This window comes from Misgurnus anguillicaudatus, chromosome 4 (genome assembly GCF_027580225.2).
Source record: "Misgurnus anguillicaudatus chromosome 4, ASM2758022v2, whole genome shotgun sequence".
Lineage (NCBI taxonomy): Eukaryota > Metazoa > Chordata > Actinopteri > Cypriniformes > Cobitidae > Misgurnus > Misgurnus anguillicaudatus.
In genome coordinates, this window is record NC_073340.2 from 14,500,470 (window position 1) to 14,528,266 (window position 27,797).

Below are 27,797 nucleotides of genomic sequence, written 5' to 3' on the forward strand. Positions count from 1 at the left end.
GTAAACGAATTTGTCCTTATTATTTGCATGAAGGTTTGCTTATTGTTACCTGTTTGTTTTGTGAACAGGCAGATGTAATGTGGATTCATTGGACAAACCATGATGTTTTGTTTTGTTCACAACAGGTGCTTTGAGTCCATGTACAACAGTAGCAGTGTTAAATACAGACAAAACAGGGTGTGTCTGGCACCTGCAAACCTGGATTTAAAGTACTGTTGACATAGTGCATGTACTTCCAACAGCAAATGCTCCTTATAGACGTCCTACAGACCAAACCGTCTGCAGGTCATCTGTTGGCATGAACATAAATGACACCAGGGACTGGACTCTAAACTTTTAAAGTACAATATCTGCAGTTCATATCACTTATTGAATTTCAGGTTATTTAAAGCCATGTAGCATTGTTTGAGGAACAGTTTTAAATTTAGCATATTTACTTTAGCACGGCATGACGACAGAATCGCAAGATGTGTAGATTAATTCGCCATGGCCTTATTTGTCCAAGTTAAGGTCTTTTAAGGAAACCAATTGTAAAGATTACATGTTTGTATGTAGTCTGTGCAAACCAAAGATTAAAATGTGTCAAAAACTAAAATTTAAAGTACCTATAAAAGTACCTATAAAAGATGTAATACTACTCTATATCTCCGAAGAGTCTTTAGTTTAATCAGATTTATAAAAGAAAGATTAGCTTTACCGATTCTTTTCGATAACGTACGAAAAAATGAAGAAGGAGGAGTTACTACCACGGGCGGAGCGAGTACGAGTCATGCAACACTATACAACACTTATAACTTATGATTCACTACATGTTCGTGTCATTTATATAATATGCATGCACCTGTTTCGGATAAGACAGAAGTCTCACTTACCACATGCAACTCATGACCCAGTTGAGACTTTTCAATAAAATACAGCGCATCAAACACACACGCAAAACTCCGCTGCTACCGCGGATAATAAACTATATCCATTGTTTCCATAAGGCTGGCTTTCTTCTCCTTACATCCAAAAACACACTTCTTCATTCATGCCATTGTTGATGCCATGTGATGCTTGTAAGTTCTAGCGTCTCCCGCTGATTGACGGGTGGGCGGGGTTTTCCGGGGGAAGTGCCCATAAAAAGAATTGATACATATAGAAACCTCTGAAACGTCAGCTGGACACGTATTCGAAAAAAACTTTCCGAAACTTGTACGAACCCTGGTGAAGTGCATTCGGCACAGAAATACTCTGTAACAAGCCCAACTGCTTTTTTGACATTTTGCCTACATTTAGCATGAGAAAACAACTCTATAAAAGTGTTAATAAGTCATAATGCATAAAATACCGTTAAACCACCCCTTTAAAGCCCTCATTAAATTTTTATTTAACCTCGGTATGGTCCAAAACACTGACAAAATTCTCAAACAGAAGATATAAGCATTCAAAACCTACAGTCATACCAGTCTATAATTTTTATTACATCACCCTACACTTCAACTTCTCATAAAATTTTCTGTCCAATCAAATGCGCTTTAGCTCTTTAACGACATTCTATATCAAATTTCTGTTTTAATTGCAATGATAAAACCATGTTTCCCACTGATCACATTATGAAGTTTTGTAAATAACCTAAAAGACATCTATCGCTGTGTTTTTGCCACTGCTTTAGCAAATCATCAATCAAACAGATTAAAAGAAATCCATGTATAACTTAACTAAGTGTGTTTATCAAACCACAAAAGCCATGATTTAAAAAATAAGTATATGTCTTAATTTGTTAATAATTATTATTAATAATAATTCGTAATTGTTTTAAATCGCTGACATAAAAGTGTTATTTAAAATGTTGCGCTCAAATTTTTTTTCTGTGTTTAATGTCTACCAGTGATGTGCGGTCAATGTATAAACAACCTGCACCTGACCGATGTTTTCAACTAACCCACCCGCAAAAAAAAAAAAAAATTGTACCCGACCCGCTTCCTGGCCCGGATTTTTTTAAAGTAGTAAATACTCATCGTAGAGTCATTGGGCCATAGACGTAGGATCTAGTTGCTATAGGGTGTTCTTTATATTATGTTATAGGCTACCATGGGCCTGTTGAATGCTTTATTCTGATTGGCTGAGAAATGTTCCATGGGTATGCATTAATTTCTGTAACCACACACCTAACTTGTCAAATGTCTTAAAAATAGGCACCAGAGCAATGTTTGTGGTAACCGTGGTATAAGAGGAATAATTGACTCCGCTCCTTTGAATTATTTGAAAATAATGCACACCCGCGGTGTGCTTCGCGTCATGCCACATTGCACCTTGGGCGTGCATTATTTTCTTATAATTCAATGGCCGTCGTCAATTATTCCTTACGTAAACTATATAAATTACAAAGGTTTAATTGCCATCTTTATTTCAAATGACCCGACCGACCGCGACCCGAATATCATTAAAAATATTATTACATGACTCGTAACCGTGCATGACCGCAGGCCCCCGCTCATTTTGGATCAACCTGCGCATCACAGATGTCTCCTCACTGGCAATTTTGCAGGCTCTCAATGTGAGAGAAAAATTTGAGTGTTGTGTACTTTACAAAATAAAACAACGCTGAAATCATAATTGCATTGCATTACGTTGTTATACACCCCTAGTATTTTTCTTAAATCATTCTTCATTAACAATAGTTGTACTTATTTGTGCAATACAATCAGTAGTTTCAATGTAGCTAGCTAACATTGGAAACTTACTATGAGTTCATATAATGCACATTCTGTGTTGTGTATATTACTCTTATTCTTCTTTTACCTTTGCATACTATGCAGTGTTTGACTATTTTGCAGAAGTTTTTTTTTGTAGAACCAGTCTGACCAAGTAAGGGATAATGTAGAGGCAGCCGGTAGTTATGTAAGGAATAATTGACGACGGGCCATTGAATTATAAGAAAATAATGCACACCAAGGTGGTAATGCGGCACGACGCGAAGCGGAGTGCCGTTACACCGCAGGTGTGCATTATTTTCAAATAATTCAAAGGACCGGAGTCAATTATTCCGCTTATACCACGGTTACCACAAACATTGCTCTTGTGCCTATTTTTAAGACATTTGAAAAATTAGGTGTGCGGTTTACAGAAAAATAATCAACACCCATAGAACATTTCTCAGCCAATCAGAATGCAGCATTCAACAGACCCGTGGTATAACGGGAAATAAGCCCCGACAGTGTGATCTTGTATCACACTGAAGGGGCTTATTTTGCGATAACTACAGGCTGCCTCTACATTATCCCGCTTATTACACGGCTACTTGCCACATAAGAAAAAAAAACTGGACATGAATATGAATTTGAAACATTTTATTGGCATTCACAGTAGGGATGCATATCAATTAATCGCGATTAATCTATAGCAGAATAAAAGTTTTTGTTTACATCATATATGTGTGTGTACTGTATATAATAACTTTGTATAGTTAAATGCACACACATGCATGTATATATTTAAGCAATGTTTACATGTGTATATACATTTGTATATTTATGTATAATTTATATTATATATAAATATAAATACTTAATATATAAATATATTTTTTTCTTAAAATTATACATGCATGTGTGCATATTTATATATACATAATTATTATACACAGTTCACACACATATATGATGTAAACAAAAACTTTTATTCTGCTATAGATTAATCGCGATTAATTGATATGCATCCCTAATTCACAGCGTAAAACATGGCATTTCCTGCTACCTCTAGGTGGCGCTATGACTGAAGCTGAATACTTTGCACAGATGCATAAAATGATCGTAATACCTTATTAAGATCCTCTGCTTCATACTTGTCTGTCTCCATTTTTTTTCTCTTTTAGCCAGTCTTTGAGAAGTTTTAATACCCATTCTGTATTTTTTTTGTGTGTTGGCTTCGTAGCTGTGCTCTATTTTGTCAAGTTCAGTCTCAGTAAGCTCTCTGTGTCTTGTCGTTTTCGTTCTTCTATCCACTGTTTAAATGTTTTGTTTTTTTACGTACATGTTAAAATTAATGTCAAAATTTTCCATTTTTAATTGTGGTTGTCCAGTGTTTGTCACAAGATGGCGCCAAACAGTAATCTTTGTTGGCGTGGAGGGATTTTAAACATACAAGTAGTACCGGCTATGCGTTATTACTTTGGAGCGGTTATTATTTGAAAAGAACGAACCTGCAAATGTCTCAACTGACCAATCAGAATCAAGCATTCCAGAGAGCCGTGTAATAATAGTTGCTAAAATGCTAAAGCCATTAAATTAACTTTAAATGTGCATTGTGTAAAGCCTGGGATACACTGCACGATTATTGGCTGTCCCAGACGAATTATTGCCATTGTGAAACAATTGTGATCGTGGGTCTTCATTGTTGGTCCTTTGTCGTACAGTGAGAGAGATTCAAAGATATCAGTTTTCCTGGTCTTGCATGCAAAGATAGCCTATGATAGTTTTCTGATAGTGTTAGAAATGGAATCTATGAATGCTTAACTTCCGCGTTTGATTCAAGGCTGCTCTTCAGTTTCCGGTACAGGAGATTTAAAGCGGCGTGACGGCAGAATCGCTAAAATGTACTCGTTGTTTGCTGGCTTTACCCAAATTTACAACCTTTGATGTGTGAAGAATTGTCCAGATGTGCAAACTCAAGAAAGGTTGCAAGTTTTATGTGCCATCTTATCTCTGTAATCTTTGTTCAGATACCCTGTACTAGCAGAGCTGACATTGTGCTGTTTTTACGATTTGTGCAGCAGGCTAATCATGTTAGTAATATATTAAAGCAGACATATCATGCTTTTAAGTCTGTCCTTTTTATATATAAATCATCTATTTGAGGTCTATATAAAGCGGAACTGCAATGCTTGGGTCTGAATTCCTCATTATTATAGCTCCACAGGCCCCCTTTTCTGATGTGCATCTGAGAGCAACTCATTTTTGTGCTGTTTTTTTAAATGCACTTCATACCCTGCCCCCTCTCCAGGTTGCAGAAGCGACACTCGGTTAAACTCCTCCCCATTCGGCCATTTTTGTAGTTTTATAGCAGAGATACAATTATCTAGCGGCACAGAAACTTTTTATTCACTCGTTATTCACAAAATGTCAACAACGGAAGACTTGTCCATCCAGCCTTACATGTTCGAACCAGAGTCGGAAACGGAGCGAGAAGAAAATGAAGACGACGAACCTGCAGAACAACGTCTTCATATGGAGGTATCGCAATGGTGTGTTACTGCCGTTTGTCAATCCGAAGGCTGCAGCCTCCGGAGGTCGCATATCTAGGCTGCATACATCATCAAGACGGTCTTATTTCAGAATATTAACAATTATAAAGTTAACTATTATTCTTAGTTAATTGTAAGTTGTTGTAATATGCTCATGACTTGCAAATGTAATACTCAGTTAACTTAACTGTTAAGTTATTTACAGCTTACCGAAGTGCTCTGCTCGTCGTCTCCAAAGAAAGAAGTAATTGACCCCTCAATCAGACGAAGTCTATCGGCAAATCCTTCTTCATACTGGCGGAGATTGGTGAAGTAGTTATCCTTAAAGTGCCTCGGGCACACAAAAATGACTTTACCAACAGATGTGGGTACATTTCTTACTCTCTCGTAACTTCTGCATCCTTGAGCTTGGACTACAATATCGCAGCGAGAAATAAAAAATTGCGGATTGCTGGAAGTGTTGGGCTGGGAGTCAATGTCCTTATTTGGCAGTTCCGCTGCAAATATAGTGACGTAATTGTTCAAAAAACGTAATAGATAATAGAAAAATCAGAACAGGTTGGAAAATATGACCAAAACAGAATATAAAGATATCAATAAAGCACCTGGAGAGACTAATTTCAACTTTTATGTACTTCTAAACACTACAAATATACAACAAAATGCATTTAAGAGCTAAGAAAGTGGATTTAGCATGATATGTCTCCTTTAATGTCTTTGTAATGTTTCGGTCAGGTAAAATAAGAGAGGCAAATGAGATCTCAGTGCAGCTCACTGTCACTGCTGTATGAGGAAAAAGCAACAGGAACTGCAGCAGGACTGATAGATTAAATGTGACGTTCAGAGTTCTGTTCTGAGTTTTTACTGTTTTAGTTTTTGGTATATTCACGTCGATTGTAAAACATTTTTACTTGGATATTTTTGAGTTAGTATCTTGAAACTTTAGAGGATGTAAAGAACAAAGCAAAAAGGACTATTGACTATGGTATGGTTTTAGAAATCTATTTATACATTATTTGATCTCTTGTGCTGTTTGTTTATTTTAAAACTTTAATTTGGTGTGTGTGTTTTATTTTTCTCTGAAGTTATTCTTGTTGTTAATGATATTAATTTTCTATATGTCTTTTGCATTTTTTTTATTAATAAGGCATACATAAATACACAAAATACGAGTTTTTACTGTTCTAACATTTAGCTTGTATAACCACAGATGTTATCTTCGCTAGTATGATAACAATTATACAAAATTCATAAGTATATCAACAACAGATTTGTTATCAGTGCAATTTTATCTAAAACTTGGTAATGCAGATACAGGGTAACAGTTGTCATGTTTTCCAGTGAGTCTAATGCTGTAAACACTATGACACACAGCAGTGGTTGCTAGAAGTCCTCCCGTCTTTAAAAATAGCCACTACCACAAGCGCATGCTGGTGACGTTGCGCATATGTGTGACGCAACCATCAAAACCTCTGATTCAATAGATGTCATCATTATACGGGTGATTCTCACGAAACCATTGAAACACCACGGCACTAATGATTTTAGCTTTAAAATGTGTAATATAGTAACATTAAAAAGCATCAGAATTAACACAATACTGTGTTCTACCTTGCACAATGTGTGATTTCAACATAAGAATTTATAATTGTAAATGTTATCTCATTTTCTTCTGAAATTCTCATTACCGCAATGTGTCCGACTGTGTTTGAACATGCGTTATGTTGTAATTTAATCAAATTAACCTAAAAATATTAAAAAAATAAATGGATGTTTTGCTAGACTACTTTAGATGACAGAAAAAAATATTTACTGAATATTCATGTATAATAATAATGAAGAAAAATTAGGAAAATGATGTGTCCATGCCTGATGTTCTCATCCTCCGCAACACTTTTTGAGAACAGTTTAAGCACACATAGAGAATTTTAATAAAGTTTGATTTTGAGTGACCAAGCACATGGACCAGTTACTTCGAGATGGCTACCAGGTAAGATAATTTTTTTTACTGTTAATTTGAAATATTGTCTTGTCAGAATGCTTACACGACATTTTGATTATCATTACCGCAAAAGATGCTTATTAAATGTTAATTTAATTAATAGAAGCATAATACTTTGATTTTAAATGCATGTGCCGAATCCCCAAATTATGTTCTTTCAGGTTTGTCATGTCATTTTGAAAATATGTCAGTGTTGATGTTTTCTGACTGTTGCGGTAATGAGATTTTTTAGGACTAATTTTTTTAATTATGTTACAAAAAGTGTTAAATGATTCAAAGTTTTTAAATTAATGTTCCCATTTACTCCAGACTTTGTTTTTCAATGTCTGGTGGGAAAAAAGTAAATGTAAGCAATTTTTACATTTTCATGCTTGACATTTTTAAAACCAAGTTTTCGTGAGAATCACCCATACACTCTACATGCTTGTCGTATCCAAGTTTAAACGATCCGTTTCTCGCAGTGTGAGGTAAAGATCTTGTAGGAGTTAGGAATGCACCGAATTTTTGGTACCCGAAATTATTCCGCCGAAAATAGCAAAAAAATGTTCAGCCAAACATCTGAAAAGGCAGAATAAATTGTATCCAATAATGAGGTCTTTGATGACAGGATCAAATAGCAACCAGGCCCTATAATGACTGCACGAATGTTAAAAAAATTTTTTTGTTTTGTGGGGGCTACCATATGCGTTTTGAAATTGAGGGGTAAGCTGTTTCACAATTTCACCACTAGATGCCGCTAAAATTTACACACACCACCTTTAATTGTTAAATCTTTTAGGAGATAATACAAAATGTCTAGTAAGGAATGTGCTTATGGGAAATAAATATGTGTAATACAATGATTCATAATCCTATGACTGTGAGATGAATGCTTTTTTTTGGAAGTTAGAGGATGCATCATGATCTGATTTGATCTTGAAATCTAGAAAACTTTAACAAGAGCTGTAAATGGAGTAATGACTAATTCAACATCTCTCTGATTGATTTTCATATAGTTGTACAGATGGCTATTTAGAGAGCTGTGTGGTAAGTTGAGCGTTGTTGGTTACGTTTTTAGATGAAGGTGACTTTTATCTTGACAGGAGATCTGAACATTTTTGGATATTTCATAACTCTTCATCTTCTCTGACCTTTAGCTTTTCTGACTGCGCAGGAATGCACACTTGAATTTGTTTTGTGGATTGGTACTGCAGATCATACTGCAGGCATGTTTGGTGGGGTGTTCCTGTTTGCCATGCCCATGTTAAGGTTTTGGAGATTTGACTCTTGTTTGGTCCCCCCGCACTGCACAAGGAGGAACTGCATATTTAGTTTGTGCACTCTGAAAAATAAGGGTGCTATAAGCAGTGCCACAGAAGAACCATTTTTGGTTTTCCAACCTTCCAGTCAACATTTCTCAAAATAATGTAATATTTTATTGTCTGGAAGTAAAATATAAAGTAAAATAATATAGGGCCCTATTTTAACGATCTGAAACGCAAGTGCGAAGCTCAAAACGCAAGTGACTTTGTGGGTGGATCTTGGGCGCTGTTGCTATTTTCCCGGTGGGAGAAATAAGTCTTGCGCCGGGTGCAAATCAATAAGGGGTTGGTCTGAAGTAGGTTCATTATTCATAGGTGTGGTTTGGGCGTAACGTCAAATAAACCAATCAGAACGCTATCCAACATTCCCTTTAAATGCAAGGGCGCAAGTTCCATGGCGGGTTGCTATTATTATGACGGATTTACGAGGCACACGCCAGGAGCACGCCTCCTTTTTTGCGCTGAACCGCCCAGGGAGCGCAAGTTCATTCCCTAGTTTGCCGATGTGCGTCTGTGGAGGGAAAAACCCGCTGTGCGCCGGTGCAAATTACGAAATGATACATGCGTCACTGACAAAGTCAATTGCGCTGGGTGCAAGATAGGGCCCATAGTGTGGAAGTAAAATAACTTTAAAAATATAGTTACAAATTCTTTATGGAACCATGCAGTCTGATCAAAGTCATTTAGGAACCTAAAATTTTTTGTTAAATTTGTTGTTTTTTAAAAGTGTAATGTTGAGTTGGACATGTGGCATTCTTCCATTCTAGACTGCTTGACTCAGCAGTTTAATGACTGGAGAATATTCATTCGTCATTCCAAATTTTCCATATAGACCAAAAATTGAGTACCATCAAAATTAGAAAGATGTCCGGATATGGAATTTTATCGCCCAGCCCTAGTTCATGATGTTAATCTGAAAATGTATATATTTCAACCAGCTGTTTAGCAGAGAAACTGTTTGTAACCTTATACGCTTCTTTGCACTTATTTAATGCCTATTTTTTGTGCATTAAAGAGATAAAAACTTGAGAGATGTTCTTATAAAACATTTTTCTCACAGCTGATCTTGTCCGCATACACCCGACGTGTGCACACACAGCAGCCTGTCATCAGTGCACGTGAACAAAGCGATCTCTCTTACGTCTTAAAGCTACAGTAACCTAATTGTCTCTGCTCTTCACTGAAGAACTGATACTTCATATGAATGCATGTATATTTAATTAAAGACTTTTTTCATTATCTTTAACAGACGTATGCATTTTAAAGGCATATTAAATTTCCATTTTGCAGAAGAAATATTTGTTGTGCTTATTTATTTGATTCTCTATTAAAACAGTAATATACTTAATTACTGCAAGTAATATAACAAAGGCAACATCTGTGCTATTACTTATCTAGAAAAATTGTTAACAGTTACAGTCATCAAAGAGCAGCTTGAAGAACCGGTATTGAGCATTGGTATTTGCCGATCACGAAGACAACAAATCGATACTTGGTATCGGCTGCAAAAATCCTGATCGGATCATCCCTAATTTGATCTAACAAACAAATAATAATTCACCATCAGTTCCATTTAAATGACTGAACTGTTTTGTTTCTGTCATTGTGGTTTAGTGATTGTGTTTCTCCTCAGAGCAGACAGATGTTCTTCCTGTTTCCATCAGAGCTGCGCCGGGTGGAGTTCGGTTAAAGATGCTTAAATATAAAACCACGTGCTCCCCGAAAGCTTCATATTACAATCTTGCCTGTTCAGGCATGTGGTCTAGTACACAAAGTAATGACAATCTTTTTGTTTACTTTTCATGAATATCTGACCATATTGGATTTCACATCTTGTCAGACACAAGACCAAAATGTATGTACATTTAAGCAACTTTTTTTTCATTCTTTAATAAAACTAAAACAGAAAATAAATGATAACGCTTGATGCTTTTTTGTGTGTTTGTCTGTGAGCAAACTAAAGGATAAAGAACAACAAAAGAAAACATAACACCCTCATAGATATTTCAAGAACTTCTGTTTTATAGATCAAAAAAGTGCCAAAGATTGCCCTGTTATATGAATACTGTAGGATATTCATTTATAATACTATACAGTATATCATGCAGTGTAACTTAGAAATTACTATTTACCACATAGTACGTACTTGTAAACCATCAGAAAAGTTTAAAGCAAACTAGTCATAGCACACTTCAGTTGAGGATATTTTACTGCTGTCCAATGGCTACTGGTATGTAATAAAATAATCCGATTTTTAAATAAATTTGCTTTATTATCAGATGACATGTAATTATATCTGTATCTGTATGCAATTGGTTGACTACAGTCTAGACTGTTCATTATCATTCAGTGATTAATTTCTGACTATTTCAAATCTAATAATTCTCATATTTTGAATCAATCAGTCTAGTGTTTATAAAGGTATTTGACAAAATGTTCAATGTCTCGTGTGTGTGTGAGTGTGTATTTGTACCACCAAATATACACCGTTCAGCCATAACATTATGACCCCTGCCTAATATTGTGTAGGGGCACCTTTTGCCCCTAAAACAGCCCTGACCCGTCAAGGCATGGACACCATAAGACCTTTCTATCAGAACCAGCATTCACCTTTACAGCAATTTGAGCTACAGTAGCTCGTCTGTTAGATCGGACCACACAGGCCAGCCTTCACTGCCCACATGCATCAATGAGCCTTGGCCGCCAATGACCCTGTTGCCAGTTTACTGCTTTTCCTTTTTTGGACCACTTTTAATAGGTACTTAACACTGCAGACCAGGAATACCCCACAAGAGCTGCAGTTTTGGAGATGCTCTGACAAAGTCATCTAGCCATCACAATATTGCCCTTGTTAGACTGCTTCAAACTCATCAACTTTAAGTGTAATCTGCCTCAACATCTCTTGTTGTGGCTGAATGATTCTTTCAGCCAACAAGAGATGCTGTGGCATGACATTAAAAAGGCGGTTCATGCTCAAACCCTTGAATTTGGCTGAATCACAACAATTCTGCAAAGATGAGTGGGCCAAAAATTCCTCCACAGCGTTGTAACAGACTCACTGCAAGTTATCGCAAATGCTTGAATGCAGTTGTTGCTGCTAAGAGTGGCCCAACCAGTTATTAGGTTAAGGGGGCAAATGCTTTTTCACACAGGGTCATGTGGGTTTGAATTTTGTTTTCCCTTCATAAAAAAATCTTCATTTAAAAACTGCATGTTGTGGTCACTTGTGTTATCTTTGATTAATATTTAAATTTGTTTGATGATCCGAAACATTAAAGTGTGATAAACATGAAAAAAAAAAAAAATCAGGAAGAGGGCCAACACTTTTTTTGTACCACTGTAAATAAATAAACAAATTTATAAATAAGATCTTTTTCTGCCATTTAATTAATTGGTTCATTGATTCATTCCATGTCAGTGTACACAAATCAAAATAATTGATAAATGTTAAAGAACCAAGAACACAGGTTGTCAGAAAGATGCCTAAAGCTACCTCGGACAGATTGTCAGATTAAATTGAACAATTTATTACAAATCCGCTTAGTTCCTGCCTTGGGCCATTCAGAAATAATGGTTTGTTGTTTCTTAATTTTTACCTTTTGAATTTTAACTTTCAAGTGGACGTTTTTTTTTGCCATAAGAAAGCTTGCATGCACTTGCAGCGAAATAATTTAATTTGTTAAATACCTTAAAGAGCACCTATTTCAATGCTTAAAAAACACAAGATTTAAATTTTTGTAGCTCCAGATTTCACTCTCTTCCTGAAACGCACGGATTTGAAAAGCTCTGTTTCCCTGATTGGCCAGCTAATCTGTACGTTGTGATTGGCCTGAATACCTCTGAGGTCAGCCGGAAATGTGACGCTCCTTACCATGTTTGAAAGATTCGGTTGCTAACAGGAGTTAACTTACAGGGTGTGTGTCCAAAGTGGGAGGAATTATGATAATGTCGGTCTTGTCTACATTACCAATCCCAGGAAGTAAACTGTTGCCTCCAATCCGTGTGTTTGTTCTAGTCCAAGAAAAGAGATTTACGTTGGAGATGATAACTCGCCCCATCGTTTACTTTGGGGTTTGTACATTTTGCATATTGTTAACATGTACTAATACACACCTACACACTAAAGGCAATTTAAAAACGTGAATCGGACAATAGGTGCTCTTTAAAAATGACAAAAGAAAATTTGTGAAAATAAGGTATTTCCGTTTTATTTTCAACTTTTAATGCCATAAAAATACCTTGACAAACTGCAGAGGGCATTGCTGTGGACTGTAGGTCAGTGACATGCTTATGATAAATGATACAGAAATAAAATACACAATACTGCTAATACAATAGCAACTTTTTGTAATGTCTATTTAATGCTTTTGTCTGCAACATTATTGGAATAAAATGATCTTCATTTGCAGCTTTTTAGCAAATGTTTGTATATGCTATTAAATCCGATTAATGGTAGTTAAAGGGCCAATCAATAGGCAACCCAATGTTTCTACAGTTTTTGGTGAATTAAATATTTTAAATTCTGTTTAAATTATATGCATACATACACACACACACACACACACACAAAAGTAGTATCTACAAAATCACCTTTTTTATATTTATATGTAATTTATATTATATAAATATTGAATCTATAATATTTAATCAAATATTTTCTTAAGATTATACATGCATGTGTGTGTATTTATATTTACATAATTATTATACACAGTAGTACATTCACATGATGTAAACAAAAACTTTTATTCTGCAAACGATTAGTCGCGATTCTTTATGCAGCCCTAATACGTTTAATGGTGGTGATAGTTATTACATTTTAAAAGTCTCAGCTTTATTTGGGATATTAATTATAACTTTAATTTACAAATGATCTTTGGAAACTTATTTTTTACGTATAAAACTGTATTTTTTGTTTCTTACAGTGTTCAACTTTAACATAAAACTATAGTTAATAATTTGGCAGTATGTGACTTTAGTTTTTAAGAGTGTAAATATTGGACCACACCCGCAGTTGGTGAGCTTTTGTGATTAAATGGTCTGATGTGTGACATCGTTCAGACTAAATGAGTCACCCCTGTATTTAGGGGTTGTGTCTGGAATTCAATGCTATTTGTGAATTGTGTCTTGCACAATCTGACGACTTCCATGTTTAAGTGGCATGGTGCATTAACTAATGTTAACAGATAACAACTTTTATATAAAAAAATTATTAGTAAATACCAAAACGAGCATAAATTAAGATTAACAAATGCTGTAGAAGTATTGATCATTGTTAGTTCATGTTAGCTAATAAATAAACTACACTCTAAAAAATATTGCTTGGACTCAACAGTTTGCATCAATTATTTTGAGTTAAGACAACTGCTTCTGAAATCAATTTCCGCCAACAAACTATAATAAGTTGGATGTACTTAAAATATTGCATTGGATACTCATAAAAATGATTACTCATTTTACATTTTATTCAATCGTGGAGACTGATTTACACAAAACTACTAAAATGATTCGAACATTTTTATTTAACAACACTTGTCAGGTTGCAGAAGACAACCAGTTTTAGCATTTTTATCAAAATGCCATCTGATTAAAACAGCAAGATAATGCTCGGTGAATCTGTTCTCAACTTGAGCAAATGCTCTATTCTTCAGCACAATGGTAACCTTTTAAAAATCAACAACATAACAGAAAATCTTTTAAATACCAAAAGTTCAGAACAATAATCATTAAAAGTCTTCTCATGTTTTCATCTTGATTAGAAATGCATAAAATAACACCATTTCTACATTTACTCTCACTATCAAGTCCCATGCAAAGCATGCTGGGAACATTGTTATCAAGCTAAATGAATTGAGTTACTACAACTCAAATAATGTTTTAAACAAACTAACACAGATAATTAATTTGAAGTTACACACAATATTAACTTGATGTAACTATCAACATTTATTATGTTTGGACTACTCAATAAAAAACGTTTGCCACTTTAAATCTTTCAATAAATCAATTATTTCGAATTTTTAACTTGCACCAATGCATTAAATTAAATAGTGGCAACAGATCCCCTGAATTATTTTTTAGAGTGTAATTTTAACAAATACAACCTTATTGTAAAGTGTTACCAAAATTTTAAATGCTTTACTTCTGTGCAGACCTTACAGAAATGTTTTGCATTTTTGTTATCTTATCAATATTTTGATTAGATTACACTGGTGTGTGTGCGTGATTCAGATCAGGCTTCAGATGATACTTGTCTATGAAGTTATGGTCAGACTGCACATCCAGGGCTCAAAACTGTCCGGTGACTTCTTTTTTCGAGGGCGCACGATGCGAAGTTAGTAACAACATGTATGTAGCCCAGTGCTTCTCAAATAGTGCGGCGGGACCCCCAGGGGGGGCTCGAAGCGACACCAGGGGGGGTGCGCGAGACCCCGGGGAAAATACTTTTTCAGGAAGTGATTTTTTTTGCACCGTCACTTAAAGACATTACACCCCAAACACGCTGATAAGCCGCTTGAGTTTTTTATTATTATTTATTGATTATATTTAATTAAATTTTTCAGTATCAAATGGTCAAAAAATATACTGTAAATAAGGATTGATTTTTTTTATTTCAGGCAAATTGATGCATTTTAAGTCTTTTCTGTTACAGACTAAAAAAACAATGTTAATAAAGTTATTCTTTGTTGTAGATGATTGATATTTCTTTTTTTGTGTTTTCTTTAATGTTAATAAGGATACAATGTTTTGCAGATGTGTAATTTTATAGACAAATTATACTATTTATAGTCGCGGCGGAGAGTTGGGGGGGGGCGAAATGTTTACTTCTTCCTAGGGGGGGTGTGACAGAAAATAATTGAGAAGCACTGATGTAGCCCGTCATGTGTGTGGTTCGTAATTTCAAAATATGTGTTCGTGCATCGAGTGAACCTATGTGCATCACGGGTCTTGTAAAAATAAGTGCCTGCTGCAGACGCGTCTAAAGGGTTTATGATAAAAGAGACACTCGCGTTTGTGCTTTCTTCCTTATGCATTCTGGTCCAAATCAGATCTGCTTTGTACAGTACACTACCTGTGTATATAAAGTCTCTTTACAGGTACATATGCTTGCTTGTTGATGTGTGTGTTAGTGCAGTTTAAACCTGCTTTGCGTTTGATTTCACAGAACACAGTAAATGTGGAGTTAATGTATGGTTTGATACTGGTAGTTATACTTTCCTCCTCCCCATATAAATAGAGCTGGGTGGCGTACTCATCCAGACAGATAGAATTACATAACAGCAAATGGCAAATCTGTTTTCTAAGATCTGTCATGCCTCACCCCAATAATATTATGTTTACAGATGTTTCCTTGTTTAGTTATTTTGTGACAGCTCTTCCATTTTTCAAAAGAACTTTCATCTAAAAACACTTTAGAAGCCTAACAGGTGATTAACATCAAGACATGTCTTCAGTACAGGCAATATTCTTAGCTGTTGTCACGGGAGCGTTACTACATCTGAATCCTGAATAGATACTTTGTGTTCACCAACTCTAGGAGACAGTGCATTAATTGTTACAGACTTTTAAGCATTCATCATCTCTTGAATAATAATGTCTTGTGTTCTTGAATCAGGTTAATCTACAGAACCCACATGGCCTTCCCCTCTGTAGTAGCCTAGTCTTATTTAGAGCACTGTTTGATAAGATAAGCAACTCATAATTAAATATTTATCTTATGACCAGTGGCCTGCATTATTGTTTGACATCATCATGTTGGGCACATCAAGAAAGTGTAAGGTACGAGTGCACTACACAGAAATGTTCAGTCATAAGGGTGCAGTTACAGTTAGTCTTAAACTGGTCAGATTTGAAGTAATTAGTTCAAGTTTGATGTCTTCTTTCTGACCTTGCAATTACAACCTGAAACTCCCATGTTATGTTAGAAATTGAGACAAGGTGGGGATTGTCAACTCATGTAAAGTGTAGCTTACAAATAGGAGGAGAACATCACATGAGCTGTCTGGACATCCTATTACCTTTGGGAAAGTGCGCAACTGCTGCTGTGATCTCTGGGAATTGACTCCCTTTTGGAACCAGCATCTAGCGGACAGTTGATGAATTGCATTTTTTAGTCACTTCCGTATTGGCTTCATCAGAGGGATCGGAAGGTTGCCCCTCAGCTGACTCATATTTTGTCTCTATCTTTCTCTTTTTCGCAGATCTGTCCCCACATCCATGGTGGAGCAGTTAGCTGATGGAAAGAAGCTCATTCAAACAGCTCAACATGGTCTCCAGGCTACCCAAGTTTGCTCCTCGCCCCTCGAGCACCACCGTATCCTCCCTTCCTCAAAGATCTGCCCTTCCCCTCTTCACTATGGCCTGCAAAGGTGCCCAGATAAGAGGGCACAACAGTTTGACACATGTGCCACAAAAATGTGAAGAGGGAAACAAACTTCCGCACACTGACAGCTTGGAAGAGAAGACTAGTGTACCCATATGCTCACAGCCCGCTGTTATGCCGATTAAAACATCAGCCCCTGTTAAACTTAAGAGTGTTGTCCAGAATGCACAGAGTGGTAGTACCAGAACTTTGACCCAGCCCAACAAAACCTATCCCCACATGACTTCTGCCAAACGCCTCTCCCCAGAGCAACCTCTCTATCAGAACGGAGTCAGTGGTGGTAACGAGCGTTATGAGTCTGGCTCATCAGGGCCTGGTCTGCATAGTTTATCCCAACAAAGAACTTTGGAGAACCCACTGTCCTTATCCAATGACAGCCTCAAGTCAGCCTTCAAAGAGAACATAGTGCGCTCTCAGAGTTTCTCCAATGCCAATAGGGCAGCATCCCCCACCGATCCACCCATGACTCGTTCCTTCTCGTTTAACAAAGCTACAGAGCTTGCTAAAGAGCTACCCAGACCTTTAGCACAATCCCCAGTGGCTAGGTCACCGCTCATTCAACCTAATCCAGTTTTAGAAAAATCAGGCAAATTTGGGATTTCAAGGCCTTCTGTAACTACTAGTGGTGGCACTATGCCAAAGGCCACAATAAAGAAGACATTATTACCCAGCTTTTCAAGTAACAAGCCCTCAGCACTTAGTTATAGACTAACACGTCCCTCACTCACCAAACATCTCCGCCCTACTGGTGCAAGGACTGTCCAGAATGAAGCAGAGGTAAGTAATGAGGACAAAGACTGTACAGAGACAGTGGAAAACGGTTCCGAAATAAACATCAAAGCTATAAGCGTTGGATGTACCCCAGGCGATACCCACTGTGAAACAAATGAGGAACAGAGCAGTTTGGGTCGGCCTTTAGGGGTCTTAGAGGACATGTCCTTATCTTCCTCCTCCTCTCTGGAGCACAATGACACTAGTGAGGAGTACATGGATGATTTTGACAATCTTGGTAACGGAGGGGAGATCTTGCTGCTACCTGTCCACAAAGAGGGATTAGATGTCTCAGGACTGTGTGATGAGGACAACGATCTAATCACTAATTACACTGAGGATTCATCGCCGGCTAGCCTACACAGCTTCTTGTCTGAAACTGTTGAATGGGCAGGGATGGGCCTTACAGGTGTGACCTGAGAACTTTTCTGTTCCTGTTAACCTCAAAACGCTTTTAGCTTCATAGTCTATTGCCTGCAGCAGCTACCGTTTAAAGCCCCTATGAAACATGACAATTCTTATTCTTTAGGAATACTGCAGTGTGTATTATAATTGATTTATAGCTGCATATTATTATGTTTTGTTAAATTTATCTGCCCTTAAAATATTTAATAAAATTATCCTCCCTTTCCCCTCAAATGACATCTCTTTCGTTAATGATGTATGTCTCGAATTATAGCATGTTAAAATTGCCACTTTGTAGGCCTGAGCAAAAGTGTGCAGTTTTGGGTGTGTTCTTTAAAATGCAAATGAGCTGATGAAATGCAAACACTGATCTCAATGATGGTGGTTTGTTGCAATTGAAACTCAGTTGTTTTGGGTATGCAACAACATCACTTTTCCATGTGACCACGCCGGAGCTCGCCCTGTTGAGTGGCAAAACATTCAACAAAATGGCTGGTTTTCATAGCGGCTGCTATTTAGTTGGCCTTAATGCAGCTTTTACATAGGACGCGGTGTGTGCTGCTCTATGAAACCCATTCAGTTCAATGACTTGCGCCGTGCGAGGGTGGTTTGTTGTTGCGTCGAGCAAAGCGGAGCCCAGCTTACGCTCACGCCACAGTCAAAATAGGTCAACTCTTCTGCTGCGCTCTGTGACGATTACCTGCGTGGCCAATAAAAACGGGATATCCAAACAAGCGCCAAAATCAAATGGATGAAAAGCTTATAATGTGTGTTTTGGAATTCCCAGAGCTTTATAATACAAGTTTACGCTCCTACAGAGACATCGTAAGGAAAGCCATGTTATGGAAACACGTAGCAATTCAAGTTGGCATGTCAGGTGTGTTTTAAGTCAGGAAGCTTTAGTTTCACTTCATCACGCGCTTTTCTTGTTAGAGGTTTCTGTTAAAGGGGACAGAGAATGAAAAACCATTTTTACCTTGTCTTTGTTGAATAATGGTAGTCTACCCGCATTCACGAACATACAAAAAGTGCTAGACTTGCTAAACATCTCAGTCTCATAGAAATTCCTCTTTTAGAAATGTCAGCCAGAAAACGGCCCAATCTGAAAAACTGATGCTTATGACATCACAGGCATCTTACTGCCCCTCTACTTTAAAATAATTGGCTACATTTTTTGAGTGGAAGCAAAGTCAGCCAATCTGTAATGAGATAGCAAGTTAAGCCAGTAGGGGGAGCCAAATAGGTACAAAACCACTTGTTCAAAATCCTCCACCCTAATAGAGCTATCTGAGAGAGGTTTTTAGGAAGCTTCTAAGGCATTACAGATCCAAACAAAAAGAATTTTGTCTACATGTCACATCACAGAACAAGGATAAATACTCTGTTCAATCATTCTATGTCACCTTTAAAAACATTTAATTTATAAATAATCTAGTATGTGTTGATTTTGCTGTCATAGTTTCTTCAAAATTAAGTTTTATTTGAGTGTTTTTAATAAAAATATTTAAATTTTCACTGTGACGTATTCGTCCCGCCCCTTTGATTGCCCCGCCCCCAGTTAATCGAGTACTCGTTTTTCAGACCTATGGATTAATCGAAATGAAAAACTGACATAAATGCACATCCCTAATTTTAAACCACACTTTTCAGTTTGAGTTTGGAAAAAAATGGTGTTGAATGATGAGTTTGCACATGGTTTGTCTTAAAACATATTAAAGGGGACATATCATGAAAATCTTAGTTTTCCATGTGTAAGTGCTAATATTAGGTCCCCAGTGCTTGTGAAAACGTAAAAACTAACAACCCAGTAACTTTGTTTTGGTAAACCATTCTCTGCAAGCATGTAACAAATAGGTCATTGAAATTTGGCTCCCCTTGTGATGTCAGAAGAAACTAATTGACAGCACAATTCAGTTTCAATTTCAACAAACCCCCATTATTGTGATCAGTGTTTGCATTTCATCAGCTCATTTGCATTTATAAGGACACGCCCAAAAACGGCAAATTTTTTTGCTTACACAAACCAAAGATTAATTTTACATCTTAAAAAAAGTCTTGCGAAATATCCCCACATAGACATATAAACGTTATAAAATAAAAATAATATATTTTTCTGGTTAGGTTTACTTACCAAATCAACATGTAAACAAGCCTTTCTGTTTGTCTTTTCTTTTAACTTGTACAGATGGCTTTGAGCACAAGGCTTTGTCTCCTGTTGGTGATTTTCCTCATGGCTTTTCTCTGGACCTGTCACCCTCAGACAGCTCTGGTGGAACCTACATGTGGGATGAAGAGGGGCTGGAGGTGCTGGGAGGCTCTGGACAGCTGTGTGGGAGCTATGACTCGGATCCTAATAGCACTGTGAGTAAGAACTTTGCTAATGTTGGCTTTGCTTTATTTAGCAGAAAAAAAAGCGTTGTTATGTGATACATACTATTTTGCTTTCTTACAAAGTTTCATTAAACTTCTTGGGCTTGGGTAGCAGATCCACTTGTACCCCTTTTCAATCTGAAACTGTGGTGGAAGCTCCTTCTACTGACGTCACAGGTTTCCGGGTTCGAAACCAGCAAGATTTTAGGGCCAATTCTGAAATGGATCAGGGTATGAAACCATGGGTTTATTTTGTGTATGAAAGCACAGCATAGTACCAGATTAGGTTTAAAGACAGGTGCCAGTCCGGTTGGAAAAAGAGGTATAAGTGGTGTTTGGCACAGCAGGGAAGGATGACTTTATAATAGTTTTTCTGGATTATTGTGCATTATGGTTGATATTGTAAATCTGAGTATTGTTTTTCTACCATGAGCTCAGTTGATTGTTGGGTAAATCAACGTGAGATTTGTCTTGTGTCAGTTACTGGATAAAGAGTCAGAGCTTGAATTATTAAAGGTGTGGTTTTGATTACTCATCGTAACACTCACAGAGCTCTTATTGGCTCTTGTTGATCATAGTCATTTGCCTTTCTGAAAGTAGCCAATCAGATTATCAGCCTCTTTGCAGTCAGTAGATAGTGAGGTGATATCAAAGTCAGATGACATGATGACTTTGCATTTGTGCTTACGGCACTAGCCTCCTCTTGCTATTATGGGTTGCTTTACTGTCTATAATACAATCTAATCTGTAACTGAAACATGCATTATTATCTTAACATTTTAAAGCTAGTTTATGGACGGCACACCAACATTTCTGGGCCATAAGTATCTGTGGCAGTTAGCTTCAACATTCTTTAATGTTGTTTGTGCTTGTGGTTCTTCAGCTGTATCTCTGTGCACCACAAATATTAATTTGTGGGTCATACCAGTTTTAATTCGTAAAACCTGATCGCCTGGCATGTTCAGGCAAAACGGTTGCAAACACTTACAGTATGTAAATAAGCTGCAGGGTTAAATTTTTCATCAATTCCCCCACATTAACACCAAGTTACTGAAACTAAACATGTACTGTACGCATTCGGCAAATGCTTCTGTCCAAAGCAACTCACACTGCATTCAACATACATTTTACCTGTTTGGATGTTCCCTGGATATTAACCCTTGAGCCCTTTACAGCACCATGCTCTGCAACAGGCACCTAATGAAACAACAGCGAGTATGACTATGTTTCTTTATTACAATGTTTAGCCTAATGTGGTGTTATGGTTTCTTATATCTTTTGATTAGAAACTTCCAAGCTAATAATTTCTTCTTTACGTTTTAGAAATGTTACTTTAAGAAACATGGCACAGTGGAAAAGCAGTTATTGCATATTCATAGCATTATATTTAATGACTTCATGATATTAAGTATTATCATTATGTTAATACTTGTTTCTGTTAGCAGAATGCCACTTACATATTGTGGCTGGTATAAGGGGGCCATCTTGAGGATATTTGATGTCATCGCTATATGCACTCAATTCTGATTCATTTTCTAAAGTCTAATGTTTATGACAGATTGTCTGCACTTTATTTTTCAAGTAGGGCTAATAATAATCTGGTCATTTTGTTTAGACAGTGTAGTCAATGTTTATATATTTTACCATAGTACCAAGCACAATGCTGAATAACCTTGTCACACAGCAACACGAGTAGCTGTCATTGTTAAAGACAAGGTGAAAGACTGGATAGCGCACAGCGTGAAAATTGGTTTGTGCGCCGAGCGCATGGTCAAAAAAGGGTTGGTCCTAGTTTTTTAATGAGTAATGGGAGTATTTTGGGCGTAACGTGCAATAAACCAATGAGAGTCTCAGCTCTCATCCCCTTTAAAAGCCAGTTGCGCTGGGGCTGTGCTTATTCCTATTTAGATGACGGACTTTGTAAACTGAAAAACTAAGCGGAGGAAGAAGATCCCCAGTTTAAGATTAATGTTAAATAATTGTGTTGTTTTTCACTTGTATTGAAATTGTTATTTTTTTTATTAAAACCTTTAAAACCTGTTTCTTTTAGTCATGGAAGTAAAAAAGCAGGCTTTAATTGCTGTAAATGTATTGATATCCAATATCATCAAAAATAATTTAAATGTAAGAAAAGGTTTGTACTGTAAAAATACTTTATTTGTAACAAACAGGAGATAAAGAATTTATAAATGGCTCTCCGCACGTTTCAGCACTTGGACAGCGTCACATGTTTTTTTTAAGCATAACTTAAAAATGTTTCTCATCTCACCATATCCACAGGTACAGAGTCATCATATACAATAAATCCGTGAGGTAGCATTAAAAAAAACCATTTAAAAACAGATGCAATTGTTTAAAGCATTTACTTACCAGGCGACCGATGAAGCAGCTCTTTACGCCTTCTAACGTCTCATAATTAGTCCTCATTTATGTCCAAGAGACTCAATAATAATCTTTTACATTCAATTCTTTTATCTTTCATATGTAACAACATTTTTGTGCTGCTGCGCATTCATGTGTGTGATAAGTAAACCTGCATTGTCGTCTCGTTTATAGGCGCATATTACTAATGCGCTCTTTAAATAACAAAAACAATATTACATCATTGACTTTAGACCATAGACAAGGTTTTAGTTGCTCAATGGCGTAGTCTATTTTAGTTGCCTCAAAATAGCAACGCGCCAACAATGCGCCTGAACACACCTCGTTTTCAGACCAGAATGCCCATGGGCGCAAAATTGAGTGCAAAGCATTTGCTATTTAAACAACGTGACGCTAAACGTGAAAATGATAATTGCGCAGGGTGAAAACTAGCAAAAGACACTTGCGTCGCGCATTGTGCCGCATTGAGCCCATGGTGTGTTTGCAGTTTACACACACTAAGTTAAAGTCTTAAAGTGCACCTATATCATTGCTAAAAAACATCGTTATTTTGTGTATTTGGTATAATACAATGTGTTTGCGTGGTTTATAGTTAAAAATCAAATTATTTTCCACATATCGTACATTTTTGTAGCTCCAGATTTCACTCTCTTCCTGAAACGCACGGATTTGAAAAGCTCTGTGTCCCTGATTGGTCAGCTAATCTGTACGTTGTGATTGGCCTGAATAAATCTGACGTCAGCAAAAATGTGATGCTCCTTACCATGTTTGAAAGATTCGGTTGCTAACAGGAGTCAACTTACAGGCTGTGAGTATGAAGTGGGAGGAATTATGATAATGTCGATCTTGTCTACATCATCAATCCCAGGAAGTAAACTGTTGCCTACAATCTGTGTGTTTGTTGTAGTCCAAAAAAAGAGATTCACGCTGGAGACGATAACGCGTGTCATCGTTTACTTTGGGGTTTGTACCTTTTGCATATCGTTAATATGTACTAATACAAACTTACACACCAAAGGATATGTAAAAATGTGAATCGGACAATAGGTGCTCTTTAAACAGAACTAATTCCAGCTTTACCACACCCATTTCTGTATACAGTATGTTTCTGTACATGTACTATATGTATAAAATGTTATGTATTATGAAATCTAGGATTTTTTTCTCTCTGGTGCTGTCATTGGTGAACACAGACAGCACTTAAACAAGTAAAAAAATCACATGACCTGAAAATACTTATGGCCAGCAGGGCTATAAACAAAAAAGTCTCATAAAGGGGCAGAAATCTAATTTTTAAGATGATGAATAGCGCAAGAAATGCAGGACTTGACTATAGCTCGCCTGTGACTTTTAAGAGAGGGAGAAGAGACAACAAACCCGCACAGAACAGCAAACACAAGGGGATTAAATGGGGAAGAAAATGAGGAGGATAATGAGGGAAGACACGTGCAAGTCAACTAATAATAAAAACAAACTTAAAGTCTCTGTAAAGTCAATCTTGAACATTGTTTCTTAACACATTATAAATGTTAGAAATGTATTGCTGAAACACGCCAAAAAGACTTTGTAGTACAAAAAAACAATGTAGTACTGAATTGCAGAGTTATGCTGGGTACACACCATAAGATTTTTTTTACATCTTATAAGATTTTCAAAATGTGATAGACCACAAACATGAGGATAAAAATTCCTAGATTTAACCATTTTGCTCCTATACAGATTTTCAACCAGTCTCGACTGTGAACAAAGGAAATCTCACGGAGATCTTGTGATGTCTCTCGCGGCCAAACGTGACTTCACAGTAAACAAACATGGCGAACAACGGTTATAAAGAAATAACATAAAATGTGCTTTTGAACATCTCTGATGTCTATCTCACTTTGCACTGTGCCGAGCTGCTTTGCCATGACTTTAGTTGTTATGGTTTCATCTTCTTTTGGATATTGTTTCGTTTCATGTAATAATCTCAAGAGCGTGCGTTAGAGCCCTGCACGGGCCAAAAACTCCAGCCCTAACCCAACCCTGGCCCGAAGTGTTCAAGCCCTACCCGACCCCAGCCCGCCAATGCCTGCAATTTTTTCAGCCCGAACCCGACCTGACCCGAGACCAATATCAATCAGCTCTCTCTGACGCGCGCGCTCTTTGATGCGCACTCTCTCTCTCTCTCGGACGCGCGTTCTCAAACATAATAAGAGTTGAAGTATAGCTTTAGCCTACAGAAATGCTTATTGCTTTAATGTAGGGAGTTATAATAGTTCATTGTTCAGTTTATATTTATGATCTTATAGTCCATTTGAACATTTTTGTACGAACTGACTGTATTCTTCAGAAAAACACTGAATAACTTATCTTCCCTACCTGTCGCTGTTTAGTGTGCAATTAATAAATAAAAATTAGTATGACATTAATTTTTAAAAGTTTGTGAGGTCCGTGCACGTCCTCCGCTAGCAACACAGAAATAGCAAAAAGCGCAATAGGCTAAACAAGCATTAAATAATAATATGACGTTGATTTTTTGTTTTTATTAATTTATATTCACAAAACTTCAATCAACAAAACATCGATTAAAATTAAGAGACAAATTATATGAAACGAAATTCATTTTAAAGTAGCAAGAAAAACTTAAATTAAATTCGAAAATAATGTCTGACCCATTACAATTCTCCCCTCAAATTGACCTTTACAACGCCCTATATGACGTTTAAAATTACGGTCTATCTTTCGTAATAAGCTAACTAAATTTAAACAAAACATAAACAACATTACAACAATATTCAAACCCAACCATACTCAAACATTAATATAAAACAGACATTGGGCCCTATTTTAACGATCTGAAACGCAAAGCGCAAGTGACTTTGTGGGTGGATCTTGGGCACTGTTGCTATTTTCCCGGCGGGAGAAATAACTCTTGCGCCAGGTGCAAATCAATAAGGGGTTGGTCTGAAGTAGGTTCATTATTCATAGGTGTGGTTTGGGCGTAACGTCAAATAAACCAATCAGAACGCTATCCAACATTCCCTTTAAACGCAAGGGCGCAAGTTCCATGGTGGGTTGCTATTATTATGACGGATTTACTAGGCGCACGCCAGGAGCAGTTCACAGCCGAGGAGACCCACGTTTGTGTAAGAGCAGTCAAAGACAGAGAAGTTGTTTTGTATGGGGATGGTTAAACAGGCGTGAGAGGCCACAATTGTCTCATCAGCTGGCATCCCCATCGTTGCGCCAACCGCTAAAATGATGTCAGGAGACGGGGGAATCCCAAGCTTGCCAGCATAAATCGGGCACGCCGTGTAACGGGAGGTGGATCTGCCTCTACACATGACCTGACGCCAGCAGAGGACATCGCTGCGTCCACCCTCACCACTGAAAGGGTTTGGGGGCTTTGAAATCGGCCCAAATGGGCTTAGCCTGTCGGGCCCCAACGGGCTTGCAGGGCTTTAGCGTGCGTGAGTTTGTTTTCGGAGGTTGCCCCCACATATTTACGATTCGCGGTCAGGGAGGCCCCGACGTTCTTCCGTTCGTTTACGATCGATTAGATCGTAAAACAGTTTTTCAGCATTTCTGTGTTTAAGATTATTTGGGCAGAGTTAAAACGGTGGCTCAATCACGCACTTGAGACCCCATGCATGGCCCCGCCCCTAACACAGTAGAAACTCACAATTTTACTTGTTCGTTCTTTTGTAACTTTACAACTTTACAATCTACCACTGACAGCGGATGTGTGATATATATATATATATATATATATATATATATATATATATATATCTATATATATATATCTATATATATATATATAAATAACTTTTATTGCACTGTATGTACACAAAGTAAGTTATGCATGTCTAATATAATTTCTTTGAGAACAGAAAGACACTTTTGATTAAAGATCCTTCATAGCCCATGTGAGTTGTCTAATTGAAGGGAATGTATGCCAATAAAATCCAGTGCCTGCTGTGCTTAGTCAGGGTGTGAATTAGAGGGTTATGAGAAGCTGACGGTGTATTCGTCTGTCAGGTGTGGCTAACACAGGTGGACTCTTTCACACCTTTTGCAAGCCACCTGTTCCTCCCCGCACTTTATTGACCTTGAAAAAGCTAAAAATGGTGTATGCCAAAAATGTTTAGACTTATAAAACCGATGTTATAAGCAATGTTCACTATATAAATCACAGATCACTTGCATTTGTGCGTACGTGAATCAGCCTCATATCCCTCGGTACCACAGTACCCTCTGTGTACCGCAGTCTAAAGTCTAAATTCAAAATATTGGAGGTGGTTTTATTCCTGCCCCCCTCGGGTTGCCAGATACATATAGTACAGAAGCGCATTTGAAGATGGAAAGCATACATTTATCTGTTCATTTTTTCAAATTACTAACTCGCTCATATGGATTTTTTTACAGTAACTCAATCTGCAGCTCATTTTGGAGGTTGCGTCCAACAGAGGTCGCAATTATGGACTGTTTAAGCAGCCGTGAACTGCAAACCGAACTGCCGAAATACACTATTGGGTAAATTTAAAAACAGATACGTGAACTTAGTTTCCTAAATATCTATGAATATACTATAGTTTTTATTTTATTTAGTACAGACAAAAACATGCAGCTCCCTTAAACATTCAGAAGCACTGCAGCAAAAAAGTTTGAGTTAAAGGGGACAGAGAATGAAAAACCATTTTTACCTTGTCTTTGTTGAATAATGGTAGTCTACCCACATTCACAAACATACAAAAAGTGCTAAACATGCTAAACATCTCAGTCTCATAGAAATTCCTCTTTTAGAAATGTCAGCCAAAAAACAGCCCAATCTGAAAAACTGATGCTTATGACATCACAGGCATCTAACTGCCCCTCCACTTTCAAATAACTGGCCACATTTTTTGAGTGGCAGCAAACTCAGCCAATCGGTAATGAGATTGCAAGTTAAGCCAGTAGGGGGAGCCAAATAGGTGCAAA

At 37.1% G+C, this 27,797-nt stretch overlaps 1 protein-coding gene across 6 annotated transcripts in view; it reads left to right on the plus strand.

The window, feature by feature from the left end:
* The window catches only part of ccser2b (coiled-coil serine-rich protein 2b), an 89,175-nt gene that overhangs the window by 4,455 nt on the left and 56,923 nt on the right, over positions 1-27,797 (plus strand). For all 6 annotated transcript variants that reach the window (XM_055175731.2, XM_055175735.2, XM_055175734.2 and 3 more), the window contains 2 exons: positions 16,729-18,090; positions 20,272-20,447. In XM_055175731.2, coding sequence (XP_055031706.2) covers positions 16,764-18,090; positions 20,272-20,447 — 1,503 coding nt within the window. In that variant the 5' untranslated portion in view covers positions 16,729-16,763. The remainder of the gene's footprint in view (positions 1-16,728; positions 18,091-20,271; positions 20,448-27,797) is intronic.